The 17,341-nt window shown below is 42.7% G+C and overlaps 1 protein-coding gene across 2 annotated transcripts in view; it reads right to left on the bottom strand.

Annotated features, from left to right (window-relative positions):
- The window catches only part of LOC140734642 (A disintegrin and metalloproteinase with thrombospondin motifs 20-like), a 536,409-nt gene that overhangs the window by 283,787 nt on the left and 235,281 nt on the right, over positions 1-17,341 (bottom strand). For both annotated transcript variants that reach the window (XM_073058884.1, XM_073058885.1), the window contains one exon: positions 342-487. In XM_073058884.1, the coding sequence (XP_072914985.1) occupies positions 342-487 (146 nt within the window). The remainder of the gene's footprint in view (positions 1-341; positions 488-17,341) is intronic.

The following is a 17,341-nucleotide window of genomic DNA, read 5'->3' as shown; positions in this document are numbered from 1 at the left end:
ATAGATGGGATTAGGCAGAGATCAGTTTAGCATAAAATAAATGGACCAAGTGGCCTGTTGCTGTGCCAGTCCAATCATGACAAGTCAGCAGAGGGGATTCTGCCACAATAGACAATTGAGGAAAGTGACAACTGTGTCTCTCACCATGAAGATTAGAGCACAGTGTGATCTGAAACCTGGACCCTCTCCAGCTAGCACCAGTGGTTGGTGAGCTGGAATAATTCTTTGGAATAGAGCAGGACATCTGCCTGCATGCAGTCTCTCCACAGGCTAATCCCAAGACTGTTCACTGGTGTGAGGTGGCGCAGGGGAACACTCGAAAGCGCGAGTCGGCAGCTTACTCCGGCTTGTTGCAGTCTCTCACTGCGTTTCTGATGCCTCCCCCGCACGGCCTGGAGCACACTCCGTACGGTCCCCAGGGCCCCCACGCTCCGTCCACTGGCCTTGCCGCCATCTCCTTGTTCACGCAGAGCCCGTGCCAACAATGCTGCCATCACACAAAATGATAAAAAAACAAGAAATGTGTTTAATAAAGAGGGGTGGAGCACCACAGTAAGCACAACAGATTCTGCAGATGCTGGAAATCTCAAGCAACACTAACAAAATGCCGAACAAACTCAGCAGATTCGGCAGCATCAGGATCTGAGGCCTCTGTCAATCAGGATTGACCATGGAAGTTGCATCTTAGCTGCCTAGATATGCAAGCCAGGGCAGTACCATATGGAGGGCAAGCTGTTGCCCATGTAGCAAGCTCCCCCTCTCCATGCATCTGATGAACTCAAAGGGACGGCAGAGAGTGGTACAGTTTGGTACCAGCAGCGTCGCAGGAGTTGCCGGTCAACATTGAACTCAACGTAGGACTGCCTTAGGGGCTCCAGCTCCAGATTTTTCCCCCGGGGTTTACTCCTGAAGCCTTCCTCACGAGTGGGTATAGCCACAAAGCAGTGGAGGTTTGAGATCAGAGTTTTCTCTCTCTTGGATGAGCTGCCATCTGCGGCTGATGGCTGACAAGCCCTATCTGCCTGAAGCATCTGGTTTTAAGGTACCAATGACCTGCTTTGCCCCTTTCTGCTGCAGCATCTTTGAAAGGGAATAAAGAGTTAACATTTTGATCAGAAATCCTTCAACCCACCCCCTTCAACCTTTTTGTTTTCTCTCATTCTTGTGTCCCTCTCACTCCTTCACTCCCCCTTCCCCACTCAAACCACCTGCCCATCAGCTCCCTCCAGCTCCATCAAGGGGTCAACCCTCCTCATCAACGAGGGCATCTTCAAGAGGCGGTGTCTCAGGAAGGGCGGTATACATCACCACGGATTGTCACTATCGGAAGCATGCCCTTTTCTCATTACTACCAACAGGGAGAAGGAACAGAAGCCTGAAGACCCACACTTAACATTTTAGGAATACCTTCATCCCCTCTGCTGTCAGATTTCTGAATGCCTGTGAACACTACCGTGGTATTCCACTTTGCAATATTAATTTTTTGTTGTAAGTTATAGTAATTTTTTAATGTCTTGCACTGTACTGCTGCCACAAAAACAATAAATTTCTTTACACTGGTCAGTGATAATAAACCTGTTTCATATTCCCTTTCAGTCATGGTCCACTCTCCTATGAGGTTTCCTCTTCTTCAGCCCGTTACCTCTTCCAACTAAACCCTCCCAGCTTCCCCAATCAATGCACCTCCCCCACCCACCCACATTGCCTCACACCAGGTTTTACCTATCACCTGCCAACTCATCTCACTTCTCCCTCCCTCCTTCTTATTCTGGCTTTCCCCCCCTTCCTTTCTGGTTCTGACGGAGGGTCTTGGCTTGGAAGGTTGATTGTTTATTCTCCTCCATAGATGCAGTCTGACCTTCTGATGTTCCTACCGCACTTTGGGGGTGATGCACCATGGTACAGAACAGCACCTGACCCATTGGAAAAGCAGGCCATGACCACTGACCCAATGTGAGATCAAGCTCAGAATCTGCTGCTCTGACAGGAAATCGCACCGAGGAGCTGAACTGATCATAATTTTGACAGATCTGTTCCTTGTACACATGTCCCGAGCAAACTGGAAGCCTCCTTACAGTTATAGTAGAATTGGCAAGTCTGAGTGGCCAAGATATATGGATAGGTTTTGAAGTTCCAGTCACTGGGGAGCTTTCTCATGACCTACAACCAGTTGGCAGAAGTCCCAGGTTGTTCCTGCCCCATGGAGTTCATGTGGTGGCAGAAAAAGCCCTTCCTCTCTCTCAGCTGTGTTCCTGTCCCTCTGTGAGCTCCATTTCTACGCTTTGTACTTACTTTCAAACTTTGTGCTGGCTGTAGTATACAAACAAAATGATCACCACTGGGGCTCTAGCCATTCATGTGAACTTTGTCTTTTTAGTTGCTTTGTTCCCAGGAACTGAGAAACTCCTTGAGGAAGACAGATCCGGCTATTCCCACCAGTGGGAAGAAACACAAAATGCAACTCAGCTTCAGCTTAGGAACGTTGAGCCCTGTGGTCATTTGTCCACTTGCTGCGCATTACATTTCTCGGTCACAGGGCCAAGACTCCACTGGTGGTCCGACCCACCAGCTAACAGTTGGGGAGGATCTCAGATGAAGTCTCTTACTCTTTGTTGACCTTCTGCCTCACCGGTCTCCCCCACTTACTGGTTCCTGGTCCCACAGCAGGCAGTGTGTGACCTCCCGCTTTGACCTGTAATGATGGTGCTGAGTTTCCTCTGACAGCCCATTCCACATACTGATACTCTCAGAAGAAAACTTACCCTTTGAGTTCCTATTGAATCACTCCGATCTGATCTTAGACCTGAGCCCTCTAGTTCTTGATTCCCCAACTCTGGGTAGAAGTGCATTCATCCTATCTCCACCCCTCAGGAGTTTATATACCTCTATAAGATTACCTCCTGGCATTTCAAGAAAAATTCTGGCCTCCTTTATCTAGCCAGACTCTCCCTAAACCACTCAGTTGAATCCTTGCTCAACAGAATTTACCTCTGACGTTAAGATGTCCTGACAGATGATAATTTGTACATTTGTCTTGATGACCTTTCAAGCTGGGGGTGAATAAGGTGTCAAGTCGAGGTGGATGGGAGAGGGAAGCTGGTAAGGGACTTTATTATAAGGTCTGGCATTAGAGTAAGCCCAACAATGCATGTAACATCCCAGTACTCTGCTTGCTGGTGCTATTTATCAGATTTTATTCGGTGCTTCTTTCAAAGTGGCTTCAAAACTCCCCACAGTTTTAAGAGCACCACTTTACTGAGAAGTGTTCAGTTTTGGTCACCTAATTATAACAAGAATGTGGAAGCTTTAGAGAAGGTGTAGAAGAGATTGACCAGGATGCTGAGAACATGTCTTATGACAGCAGGTTGAGCAAGCCAAAGCTTTTCTCTTTGGGGTGAAAGAGGAAGAGAAGCAACTTGATAGAGTTGGATGAGATGATAAAAGGCATAATAGAGTGAACGGCCAAAGACTTTTTCCCTGGGTGGTCATGGCTAATATGAGTGGACATACTTTTAAGGTGATTGGAGGAAAGTATAGCGGGAATGTCATTGATAAGTTTTTCACACAGAAACTGACAAATGCATGAAATGCACTGTCAAGAGGTAGTGGTAGAGAAAGACACATTAGGCACATTGGTGAAAGAAAATGGGGGGCTATATGGGAGGGAACAGTTAGATTGGTTTTGGATTAGGTTTAAAAGTCAGTGTAAAATTGTGAGCCAAAATTCTTTTACTGTGTTATTCTCTTCTATGTTAATTCTATATTAACACTGGCAAAAGACTGAACAGATTAATTTTAACAGCAAATATCATTAAAAAAGAATTGGATTTAGGTTGAGGTTTTATAATATGATCACATTAAATTCCTGGGTTCAAAACTATTGTGCGGCAACCTGTGCATTATTAAGATCCACAGTGTGAGGAATTTGTTATTCCCACACTGCTTAACAAGAAAAGAAGTTCTGGTGTCAAGCTGAAAAACAGGTTTAAAACTAGCATCAGCAGTGCACACAAGAGCTGCACATATCAGCTCACACATGCAGGATTTGATTTTCATCAGAGAGAGAAAGAGACTAAGAAATTCTATGGGAACTTCAGCGGGGTTGAGGAGGTTTGCTGAACTGTGGTTGTTATTGGAGGGTGAGAGCCAAGCATGTCAGATGTTGCGATCCTTCATGTAATGATAAGAACACTTGCTGATCTGCTGTCTGATAATTAACACAGTAGTGTGATTGAGGGTGCAGTTTCCTCAGCTGAATAAAAATAAAATCACCACATAAGATCATAAGATTAGCTTTATCTGTCACAGGTATGTTGAAACATACAGTGAAATGCGTTGTCTGCATCAAGTCAAAGCAGCAAAGGGGGCAGCATACTGGGGGGAGCCCGTATGCGTCACCTCACTTCCGGTGCCATCGTGCCATGCCCACACCTCCCTAACCCTAACCATACATTCTTGGAATGTGGGAGGAAACCAAAGCACCCAGAAGAAATCTTATAATCATATAATCATATAACAATCACAGCACGGAAACAGGCCATCTCGGCCCTCCTAGTCCGTGCCGAACTCTTAATCTCACCTAGTCCCACCTACCCGCACTCAGCCCATAACCCTCCACTCCTTTCCTGTCCATATACCTATCCAATTTTACCTTAAATGACACAACTGAACTGGCCTCTACTACTTCTACAGGAAGCTCATTCCACACAGCTATCACTCTCTGAGTAAAGAAATACCCCCTCGTGTTTCCCTTAAACTTTTGCCCCCTAACTCTCAAATCATGTCCTCTCGTTTGAATCTCCCCTACTCTCAATGGAAACAGCCTATTCACGTCAACTCTATCTATCCCTCTCAAAATTTTAAATACCTCGATCAAATCCCCCCTCAACCTTCTACGCTCCAACGAATAGAGACCTAACTTGTTCAACCTTTCTCTGTAACTCAAGTGCTGAAACCCAGGTAACATCCTAGTAAATCATCTCTGCACTCTCTCTAATTTTCTAATAAATCTTCATGGTGACGGGGAGAGCATACAGACTCCTTACAGACCGCGGCAGGAATCAAACCCCGATTTTGTCCATCTTAACTGCTCTGTGCATTACTGCTCATGAGGCTGCTGTTAGTTTGTTGTTGAAGTAATTAGAGCCATGGATCAGTCTGCTGTTGTGTGAAGCTGCACAGAGCAATAACCACCGTCAACTCCCTTCACAATCCACTGGAAGAATGATTTCCTCAGAGTGCAAAACCCTCCTCACAATCCCACTTCAATATGTTAGGAAAGTCTTTGAAGTGGGGTTAATAAGGTTTTCACCTACACAGCTGTCGGGGGCTCAAACTCCGAAGAGCATTGAGAGGTTTGACAAACTGAATTGTTAGGCAATGAGTAGGTTAATTCATCCCATCTTCCCACAAGGTCCTGACTCAGTGGGAGTACAGATTAGAAGGACAGGGTTGTAACGCTGCCATCTGAACTCGCCAGGTTATGGAAAATGTGTCTGCAGTTGAACTTAGTCCTTAACTTTGTGGAATTCTCTGATTCTGAATCACAAACAGTGACATAGTGTCATGACAGCAACCACTCTCTCAATGTGGGGAACATAAAAGAGCTGGTTACTGACTTCTGCAAGTGGGGTGTGGGGCAGTGCATCTGCTTCTATCTACATCAGCCTCAAGTTCCTAGCAGTCACCAGCAGCCTGTCCTGATCCAACCAAGTTAATGTTATGGCCAAGAAACTCACAAAAGTGTCTACTTCCTCAGGAGGCTAAATAATTTTGTATGAACCCATCAACCAATTCCTGTAGAAACCATCCTGTCTGGATGCATTATGAATTGGTGTGGCAACTACTTTGCTCAAGGCTGCAAGGAATTGAAGAGAGATGTGGACACAGCTCAGCATATCACGGTAACCACCCTCCCATCTATGGCCTCTGTCTGTACTTCTTGCTGCTTCAGTAAAGCAAAACCCACCCACCCTGGATATTCTCTCTTCTTCCCCCTCATCAGGCAGAAGATACAAAAGCCTGAAAGCATGTGCCACCAGGCTGAAGAACAGTTTCTACCCCACTGTTATATGACTATTAAATAATTCCCTAGTTTTGACCTCACAATCTATCTTGTTATGATCTTATGTTTTATTTCTTACCTGCACTGCACTTTCTCTGTAGCAGTTACACGTTATTCTACATTGTTATAGTCCTACTTTAATCTCCCTCAATGTACAGTAGTGATCTGATCTGTACGAACAGTATGTGAGACAACCTTACACTCTATCTCAGTATATGTGACTATAATAAACCAATAACAACTCTCATATAGAGTGCAGAAAAACTCATTCTGCACTGGTCCAAGAGGCATTCAATTCTGTTGTACTAGTGTGTGGAATGTATGGTGACATTTGACAGATGAGAAATGTCAATTACACTGCACACTAGATGCATTTGTAGTTATTAAGTTAGGGAATCAGTGTTCACAGTCTGGTATAGTGGTATGGCTAGTAGAGCTGTTGTCTCACAGCACCACAGAACCAGGTTCAATCGACACCTGGCACCGTCTATCTGAAGTTTGCAGCTTCTTCCTGTGACCACATCGGCTTACCATGAGTACACAGGTTTATTCTAAAGATCCCTGGCTTGTGAGGTTAATTGGCCACAGTAAGTTGTTCCTAGTCTGTAGGTGAGAAGTTGGATCTAGATTCTGCTGACAAGAACGTGGTGAGAATAAAAAGTGGGATTAATATATTCATGGAATTGTTAGACTGAAGGGCCTGTTTCTCTAACTATGTGACTAAGAGAAGCTCAACTGCTTCTTTGACATGCAATGTCTTTGCATTAACTGCAGAAGACCATTTCTCCATTGTGGAAAGGGTATATCCCAGATGTTCCTCAGAAAAGATCAGTCACTCTGTAAGCTTGCTTTCACTGAATTGGGTCTCCAATAGAACTAAAAATCCAAAAAGCTGGAAGTCTGAAATCAAAGCAAAATACTGAAAACACTCAGCAGGTCAGGCAGATTCTGTGGAGAGGGTTAACATATGGCAAAGGATTTGAGAACTGAAATGTTAACTCAGTTTCTCTTTCTTTAAAAAGATTGGTGTAGAAAATATGGAGGTAGGTGAATATTTAAGAGATTGTGCTATCTGTATCATGTAACAAAAGATTTGAGAAGACAAACTCCAGCAACTATTTTTAATTGACAGTTAGTGTGGTCTTGATGGGTTCAAGTGGCCTGTTCCAATGTTTTATTTATCTTTGAGTCAGTGGGTAACTGTAACTGACAGTGCAGATACGTTATCTCTCTAAGAAGTCAAGATATGCAAACAAGCTGATAGATTTCATGATTTGCATTCCTTTCTATGCATCTTTGCAGGAATGTGATGACAACTCATAGTACAGTAGGGCTGTACTTTGTAAGTTACTCAATGTGGAGGTCACAGATAATTTTGCGCATTGATGTTCATCATGGGCCAAATCATTTTTACAGCAGGTTTGACAGTAACCTGCCTTAATCAATACAAGACACAAGTCAGGAATGAAACACGAACAATAACAACTCTCAGACTACAAATACACACACACACACACCAACTACATTCAGAGGTCATGGAGAATCCTGCTAGTGGTTCCCAACCTTTCTTTATGCCATGGACCAATACCATTAAGCAAGGATCTGTGGACCCCAGGTTGGGAACTCTGATAACTCTGATCACTTTACATTAAAATGGATTTTTTGTTTCATTTTTCATTGCAAAATATTGTATCGTTTATGTTTAATTTAAATTTATCTTGTGAATATTGCTTATATGATGCTATGTACCTGTGATGCTGCTGCAAGTTAAGTTTGTCCTTCCATCTGTGCATACATGTACATGCACAGAAGACAGTAAACTTGACCTTGACTTTGATTGTTCATGAGAAGCCAAATGAAGACTTGAACCGTTTACCATTTGCAGCAACCTGGATTTCTACTGCAAAATTATTCTAAAGCTAAAAGAGGACATAGCATGAAATTGAAGGCAGCATTTCAGATTTCATCTTGCGTAATGCTCTTGTGTAACAACTTTACTTTACTGAAGATGGGGGATTATTAGTTGACTTCCAAAACTTTGTGTGCTGGTGTGGAAATGTACTCCATGGCTCTCAAGCTGGCTTTCCACATCAACATGAGAGGCAAAAGGGTTAAAACATAGAAGTGACCCCATTCTGGTAGCTGAGACATTTGTTACCAACCAGATATTGATTACTTCTGCCTGATGCACATCCTGGCAGGAACCAAGATATACAAGCACACAATTTCAGATCAACAACTTACTTGGAGCAAATGCTTAAGATTTACATTTGAGAACTGAAGCTACTTAAGTCCATAAGTCCATAAGGCATAGAAGCAGAATTAGGCCATTCAATCCACTGAGTCTGCTCCACCATTTTAACATGTTGATTTGTTATCCCTTTCAACCCACTTCTCCTGCTTTTTCCCCATAACCTTTAACACCCTGCTAATCAAGAACCGATCAATCTCCACTTTAACTATACCCAATAACTTGGCCTCTCCAGCCCTCTGTAGCAATGAATTCCACAGATTCACCACCCTCTGGTTAAAGAAATTCCCTCTCATCTCTATTCTAAAGGGATATCTTTCCATACTGAGGCTTTGCCTTCTAGCCTTAGACTCACCCACTATAGGAAACATCCTCTCCGTGTCCACTCTATCTGGACCTGTCAATATTCGATAGGTTTCAATGAGATTCTCCCTCAGTCTTCTAAACTTCAGTGAATACAGACCCAAGGCTATCAAACACTTCACAAATATTATCCCTTTTATTACTGTGATCATTCTCTTAAACTTCCTCTTGACCCTCTCCAATGCTAGCACATTCTTCTTTAGATAAGGGGCCCAAAACTGCTCACAATACTCCGTGTGGTCTGACCAATGATTTATAAAGCTACTGCATTATATCCTAGTCCATTCTGAGATCATGAAGATTCTTGGGTATCATGTTATTCAGGGTAAGAGAAGAAGTGCATAAAATTATGTAGGGCATAGATAGAGTGAACTTGTATAGTTCCCCCCCCCCATGGAAAACTAAGGAACATTGGCTTAAGGTCAGAAGTGAAAGATTTATCTGAGGGACGACTTATTTGTGGAGAGGGTGGTGCAGATATGGAATGAGCTACCAGTGAAAGTGGTAAAGGCAGGAGCAATAACAACATTTAAAAGACACTTAAATACGGGGTTTGGAGGATTATGGTCTAGGCATGGGTCTAGCTTGCTTGGCACCTTGGTTGGGATAGACAAGTTGGGCCATAAGTCCTGTTTCCATGCTGTATTACTCTATATGACTTTAATTCCCCCTTCCCCATGCCTACCATTTCCACCCTCCCCCAGAGATGCTGCTTGACCCATTGAAGTCCTTCAGCAGTTTGTTTGTTGCTCCAGATTCCAGCATTATGTCCCCACGCTTGGTAAAGTGCCCATAGTGGTCACCAGTGTCAGACTTAGGCTGTTCAAATCACAGAAATTGGAAAGCATCCACCAGTGCTAATCTTCAGAAAATAGAACATGGAACAGTACAGCACAGTACAGGCCCTTCAGCCCACAATGTTGTGCCGACCTTTCGATCTACTCCAAGATCATTCTAATCCTTCTGTCCCAGATACTCTCCATTTTTCTTTCATCTATGTGCCTATTTAAGAGTCTTTTAAATGTCCATAATGTATCAACTTCAACTACCAGCCCCAGTAATGCATTCAAGGCACTTACCACTCTCTGTGTTAAAAACCTACCTCTGACATCCCCCCTACACTTTGCTCCAGTCTCATTAACTGGCATGTCCTCTGGTATTAGCCATTGTCACCCCGGGGAAAAGGTGCTGGCTGTCCAATCTACTGGCTCTCATAATTTTATACTCCATTAATCACGAGTAAGGATTTATCTTCACAAATCTCAAGTACAACTGTGTCTAGTTATGGCCGTCACATGAAAAAGGGGATTCAGAATGTGTTGGCGAAGGAGACAGGCTCAGTTGTGGATTTGAAAAGGAATTGGGTAAGTGTTGAAAGAGTTTGTAATAGTGTTAGGAGTGGGTAGGGGTGAGACAGGCTGGATTCCTTTTTCATAGAACCAGTTCAAACTTAGGAAACTGAATAGCTTCCTTCCATGTGGTCAGTGTTCTCCATTCAAGATCTTTGTGTGTTTTTCGACCACATGATCTCCATGGCGTCCCCTCAAACAGGATTACAAAACAGTGACTGAAGATGGCAGCAGATGTCTAAACACTGGTTCGCCCTTCTCCTCATTCTGAAAGTCCTGCCAACTGACGACTGTTGAAATGGGAAGTAAAAACCTCTGTGTGTCAAATAGCTTGTAGAAAATTATAACTACTGCTAGGCTGAGACTGACTGCACTCACCTCATTTGTCTGCTGAACTCAGGTGACCTTGGTCCAATCAAGAGAGTTTTCTTGAAGCCAAAAGCAGTAACTTTAATTTTGCATAACTTCTTCTAATTGAAATGAATGGTGCCCAGACATTAAAGGATAGCCTCTCAATGCATACTTATTACTGAAGATTGTTCTGTAATAAAAAAGGGGGGGCCTTAAAGGATTGCAAATTCCCTATGTTTTTAACTGCAAGCTCTAATCAGTCTTAGAAAATAGCTTAAGGAAAATCAGGTACATGATGACTGAAGAACTGTCTCAGTTCCTGACCCCACTGCAATCATTTAATGCCCCATGTGCCTGGTGTAACCATAATCAATGACACCTTGCTGTGAACAATGTTGGGACCAGGCTGCTGGAACAATATTGACATTCTACCATCACTCCATCAACTGAGCTGGGAACTTAATGTTGGACTCTCTATTGGCTCTGTGACATGTTGCATTGGATCTTGCTGTGGGAATGAGATTTTTCCAACAAATCTGTGGGGCCAGGTGTCTCCATTCCCTCCACTGTTAGGCTCCAGCTGGAGTCCAGCAGGAGGCTCTAATCCCACATTATGAATGGCTATCACTACTGAGAACCCCAGCTAGCCTGACCTGGTGCAGAACACAAAAGCCCAGTCATATCAGTTGGGCTTGTAGGGTCATAGAGCTGTACAACACAGAAACAGGCCCTTCAGACAACCATTTCCATCCCAAACTTCCAGGACCCATGTACACTAATCCTTTTTCCTTTCACATAGTCTGTAGCCTATGAACCCTTGGTGATTCAAGTGCTTGTCTCAAAGGGTTTATCAATTACAGCATTCAAAATTATCATCTCCTCAGTCTTAATCACCAACCTTCAAAACCTGAGCCTCTGTACCTCCGTCTGCATCTGCAGCCTTGACTTTCTCGTTGGAAAGCCACAGTCGGTGTGGGCCAGTAATAACACTTCCTCCTCACTGACAATCAACACAGGTACACCTTAAGTATTCATGCTTAGCCCACTGCTCTACTCTCCCTACGCTCATGAATGTTGCTAGCCACATCTCAAACTCTATCTATAAATTCACAAACAACACAAAATTTCAGAAGGTGATGAACAGGCGTGAGACAGATTGCCTGGCTGACTGGTGTCATAAGAGCAACCTTGCACTCAACCAAAGAATACTGACTGGTTGCATCTCCATCTGGTGTGGAGGCACAAATGTACAGGATCAAAAGAGGCTGCAGAGGGTTGTAGACTCAGCCAGTGCCATCAAGGGCATAACGCTCACGACCATTGAAAATATCTTCAAAAGGTGTGCCTCAAGAAGGCAGTATCTATCATTAAGGACACTCCTCATCCAGCACATGCCCTCTTCTCATGACGACAATCAGAGAAGAGGTGCAGGAGCTGGAAGACAGACACTCAACATTTCAGGAACAGTTTGTTCCTCTCTGCTATCAGATATCTAAACAGTCCATGAACTCTTAACACTACCTCACTATTCCTCTTTTGATCTTTTTATTTTTTTATTGTAACTATAGTAATTTGCTTTGTATGCACTGTACTGCTGCCACAAAATAGCAAATTTCATGACTAACGTTAACGTCAATAATCCTGATTTTGATTCCGATTCTGACATTGCAACCAAAGAGATTGCCAGTCTTTTCATCACTTCCCATACCTGCAAGGAGAGAGTCCCAAGGTAGTGTGATCTACTGAACCAAGGCCTCTCTCAGGTCAGGAGAAGCTGCAAACCACCCACCAGTACATGCCATAGTTATACTCCATCTCACCTGAAGAGGTTTGACCTGGTACTAATCATTAAGGTAGTGAGATAGTTGTGAAGCATTCTGTGGATGTTCACACTGGTTCAGAATCAGAATTAGGTTTAATATCACTGACATCATATTAGGGATCTTAATGTAACGGAACCATTAGGCAACAGTGATCATAATGATTGAAATCATACTGCTATTTAAGAGGAGAGAGAACATGTAACAGTATTGTATTTGAATAAAGGGCATTACAGAGGCATGTGAGAGGAGCTTGCCCAGGTGGATTGGAGGAGGATACTGGCGGGGATGACTGCAGAGCAGAGATGGCTGAAGTTTCTGGAAATAGTTCACAAGATGCAGGATAGATATGTCTACAGAGGAAGAAGTTCTCAAATGGGAGGTATCAGCAACCATGGTGACAAAGGAAGTTAAGGACTGCATAAAAGCCAAGGAAAGGGCATAAAAGGTAGCAAAGGTGAGTGGGAAGCTGGGTGATTGGGAAGCTTTTAAAATTCAACAAAGGGGAACTAAAAAAACTATAAGAAGGGAAAAAGTAAAATGTGACGGTAGACTAGCCAATATTATAAAGCAGGAAATCAAATGTTTTTTCAGTTATATAAAAAGGGAGCAGAAAGATGATATTGGACCACTGGAAAATGATGCTGGGGTGTGGTAGTAATGGAGGACAAAGAAATGGCAGATGAACTTTGTATTTGTGGGTACTTTGCATTTGTCTTCACAGTGGAAGACACTAGCTGTGTGTCAGAGGTTCATAAGTGTCAGGCAGCAGAGTGCCATTAATATTACAAATGAAAAAATGCTAGGCAAACAAAAAGATAAGCCACCTGGGCCAGATGAACTACATCCCAGAGTCCTGAGAACGGTCGCTGGAGAGATAACGGATGTATTGGTCATGATCTTTCAAGAATCACTTGATTCTGGCATGGTCCCAGAGGACTGGAAGATTGAAAATGTCACTCCACTCTTTAAAAAGGGATGAAGGCAAAACAAAGGAAATTATAGGCCACGTAGCCTAACCTCAGTGGTTGAGAAAGTGTTGGAATCTATTATTTAGGATGAGGTTTTGATGTACTTAAAGACCAATCATAAAATAATTCAAAGTCAGCATGGTTTCTGTGAAGGGAAATCCTGCCTGACAAATCTGTTAGAGTTCTTCGAGAAAGCAACAAGCAATTTGGGCAAAGGAGAGGTAGTGGATGTCATTTTCAGAAGGCATTTGATTTGGTGCCATACTGAGGCTACTTAACAAGATAAGGTCCTCTGGCATTACAAGAAATATACTGGCTTGGATAGTGGAATGACTGACAGGCAGGAGGCAGCGAGTGGAAATAAAAGGAACCTTTTCTGGTTGGCTGCTGGTGACCAGTTGCTGGTGACTTGTTTGTCAATAATTTAGATAATGGAATTGATGGCTTTGTGGCAAGGTTTGCAGATGAGACGAAGATAGGTGGAGGGGTAGATAGTGCTGATGTGATTGAAGCAGGGTTTAGACAAACTGAAAGAATGGTCAAAAAAAGCGTCAGATGGAATAGTATTGGGAAATGTATAATTATGCATTTTGGTAAAAGGAACAATAGTGCGGACTATTACCTAACTGGGCAGAAGGTTCAAACATCAGAGGTGCAAGGGACTCAGTACTTCTCATGCAAGACTGCCAGAGGGTTAATTTACAGGTCGAGTCTGTGGTAAAGAAGGCAAGTGCAATGTTGACGTTTATTTCAAGTGGAATAGAATATAAAAGCAAGGGATATTGCTGAGCCTTTATAAAACAATAGTCAGGCCACACTTAGAGTATTGTTTTCAGTTTTGGACTCCATATCTCAGAAAGGATATGCTGTCATTGGAGAGAGTTCAGAGGAGGTTCACGAGGAAGACTCCAGCAATGAAGGGGTTAACATACGAGGTGTGTTTGGCAGCTTTGGGCCTGTACTCACTGGAATTTAGAAGAATGCAGGGGGATCTCATTGAAACCTACCAAATATTGAAAGGACTAGATAGGATGGATGTGGAGAGGATGATTCCTATGCTGGGGGTATCTAGAACTAGAGGGTACAGCCTCAAAATTGAGGGGTGACCCTTTAGAACAGAGGTAAGGAGGATTGTTTTAGCCAGAGAGTAGTGACTCTGTTCTGCCACAGACTGTGCTGGAGGCCAAGTCCATGCGTATATTTAAGGCAGAAGTTGAACGTTTCCTGATTGGTCAGAGCATCAAAAGATATGGCAAGAAGGCAGGTGTATGAGGTTGAGTGGGATCTGGATCAGCCATGGCGGAATGGCGGAGCAACCTCAATGGGCTGAATGGCCTAATTCTGCTCTTATCTTTTATGGCCTTATGGACACATGTCAAGAAAATTGTTGTATTGCAGGAGCAGTATATAAAAAATTATTTTGTACATAAAATAACAAATAATACTATTTTTACAATAAAAAATTACCATAAGATGTATATATATAGTGCAAAAATAGTGAGGAATTCTTCATGGGTTGGTTCCTTGTCTGTTCACATGGTGGTGGCGGAGAAGAAGCTGTACCTAATATGTTGAGTGTGTGTCTTCAGGCCCTTATACCTCCTCCCCGATGGTTAATAAAAGCTATGTCCTGAGTGATAGGGATCTTTAATGATGAATAATGATCCGTTGTTACATGATGATTTATTCTTGTTGACTAATGTCATAAAATTTGTTGTTTTGCAAGAGGACATTGCAAGATATAAGCAATCGTACAAATGAAATGTTGGCTGTTGTCTGGATCAGCAATGCTGGGATGGGTTATTTGTGTCTCATTCCCAATTTTAGGACTACCTATCTCACCCAGCCTTGAGGCACTCGTGTCTCTGAAGGCAGACTTGAATCTAAAATCTTCTGGCGGAGCAGTAATGCAAGTTGATATATAAATTTTAATAGATGACTAAACCTCATATAATTTGCACTTTATGCTAGTCAACCACTCATAACAAGAGACATTTTGTCATATTCTTCCTGTCTGCATAAACAACCTTATAAAACATAAAACATCAGGACAGATGTCTGATATGGAATCACATTTACATTGATTTTACAAAATTCATCAATGAAGGCTCTATCAAACTCACGATGAACTAAATGACAAATTATTAATGCTCTGAGCAATGGCTTTCTGTGGTGATCCCATGGAGTCAGGTTAGCACAGATCAAGTCAGATGACAGAAGATGCTGTATGAACAGTATACAAGACGAGCTTTTCACTGTATCTAGAAACATGTGACAATCATAAACCACACCAAACCAAACCAATGCTATCATTCAACACCATGATGTGAGTCAGCTTTTCCACATGCACAGATTGCTCTCCCTGTGACAGGCATGCAGACAACCTCAGCAGGCTCTGTATCAATCTCAGTTACCTGACTGGTGTCAGGACCTCTATTTCCATACATTTCTCATTTTAAAGGATCTATCAAATGTACTTCTCCAAGAGAACTTTGATTCTTGGAGTTTATCTCCTGCACTGCCTCGATTCTCTCCCACCCTTGCCCCAGCAGTCCCCAACATTTCTCCAAATGTGGATTCCCTTGTTCCCATTTCAGTGTTCTCTATAAACCAGCCCCCTCACCCACCTCACATTCTACCAATTTAGATTTCAAAATAATTTCCCTATATTTCAATATCTTCTGCAATTGTCCCAACCCAGATTCCCACCCAAGTCCTAACCTCCAAGATTTCTTAAACACCTGTGTAACCTGCCTCTTCCACTATTTCCCTGGAAACTATTCCCTCACACATGCCCATTAACACCCTGCCCCCACCTCTTAATATGGCTTCTGTTTCTCCCCTCCATAGATACTGCCAGCCTTGCTGAGTTCCTCCAGGATTTTGGCAGTGAAAAGCTTCTTGGTCCTGCATTCATACAGATCAGATTATTACACAGTGCAGAGGGAGAACAAGGGAAAACAAAAACAGAATGCAGAATAAAGTGTATCAGCTGCAGAGAAAGAGCATTGCAGGTAATCAATGTGCAAGATCATAACAAGGTAGATTGGGAGCTCAAGACTCCATCTTATCTTAATAGGGAACCATTCAATTATCTTATAACAGGTGGATAGAAGCTGTCCTTGATCCTAGTAGTACGCACTTTTAGGCTTTTTAAAATTCTGCCTGAGGGAGAGGGTGAAGAGAGAATGCCCAGGATGGGTGGGATCTTTGACTATGCTGCTTGCATTAGTGAGGCAGTGAGAAATGCAAATAGAGTCCATAGAGGGGAGGTTGGGTGTCATGATGGGCTGAGCTGTGGTTTCTGGCAGTAGCATGCAGAAAACTTAAAATAGTGCTTAAAAGAGCATAGATTAATATATTGTCCTATCTATACTTAATAGTTACCGGTAATTATCATTCAGAATGTCTCCTTTTTAATCCAGAATCTGATAAATTGCTGAAGGCCTGGTAAAAAATTTAGTTGATTGGAATGAGGGAGAGCAAGTGAATTGAACCTCCCCTGGAACTGCGGACAGCCACTTTCAATGGATAGCTCTGTGCTCTGCTCCTCAACCTGAGCACAAATGTGTGCCATTTATCCTCGATCACCCTTCTGAGAATAATCAGAGCCCTTTAGGACAACTCTAAACTGAATGCCTTATTGTGGACTTTGTAATACAGACCCTGTACTTTGGAAAATGAAGGTTTACAACTGAACCACTTTGTTTGAATTTGCTTTAAGCGCTTAATGATTTGGATATTCACACCATCCAAGCTTACACTCTAGTCGACATTTGAGTACATTAACATTTATAGGGAGAACAGAGGCCATGCTTGTTTAACACACCTTATTAAACCCTCCCCTTATACAGATGAATAGAGGAAATTACCATGCCTTGTGTAGAAGAAAACCTGAGATTTGTGAAAGACGTCCACTCGGATGCACTAAACAGGACATCATCACATTGGCCTGTAGGTATGTGAGCTAATGTATTCCAGACCAAGGATCACATTCATGGGAACAATAACAATGAAATCCTATTACTTATTCCAGCTAAACTCAAACTGTGAATAGCATTACTACATAGATGCCTTCTTTACTGTGGGCTCTATAATCAGAGATACAATACATAAGCCTATTGATTCTAGCTCACCCCTCCACACTACCACCACCATTAACATAGTGGAAC

This window comes from Hemitrygon akajei, chromosome 10, assembly GCF_048418815.1.
Source record: "Hemitrygon akajei chromosome 10, sHemAka1.3, whole genome shotgun sequence".
Lineage (NCBI taxonomy): Eukaryota > Metazoa > Chordata > Chondrichthyes > Myliobatiformes > Dasyatidae > Hemitrygon > Hemitrygon akajei.
The sequence above is the reverse complement of the archived record's forward strand: the minus strand, read 5'-3'. Positions and strand labels throughout refer to the sequence as shown.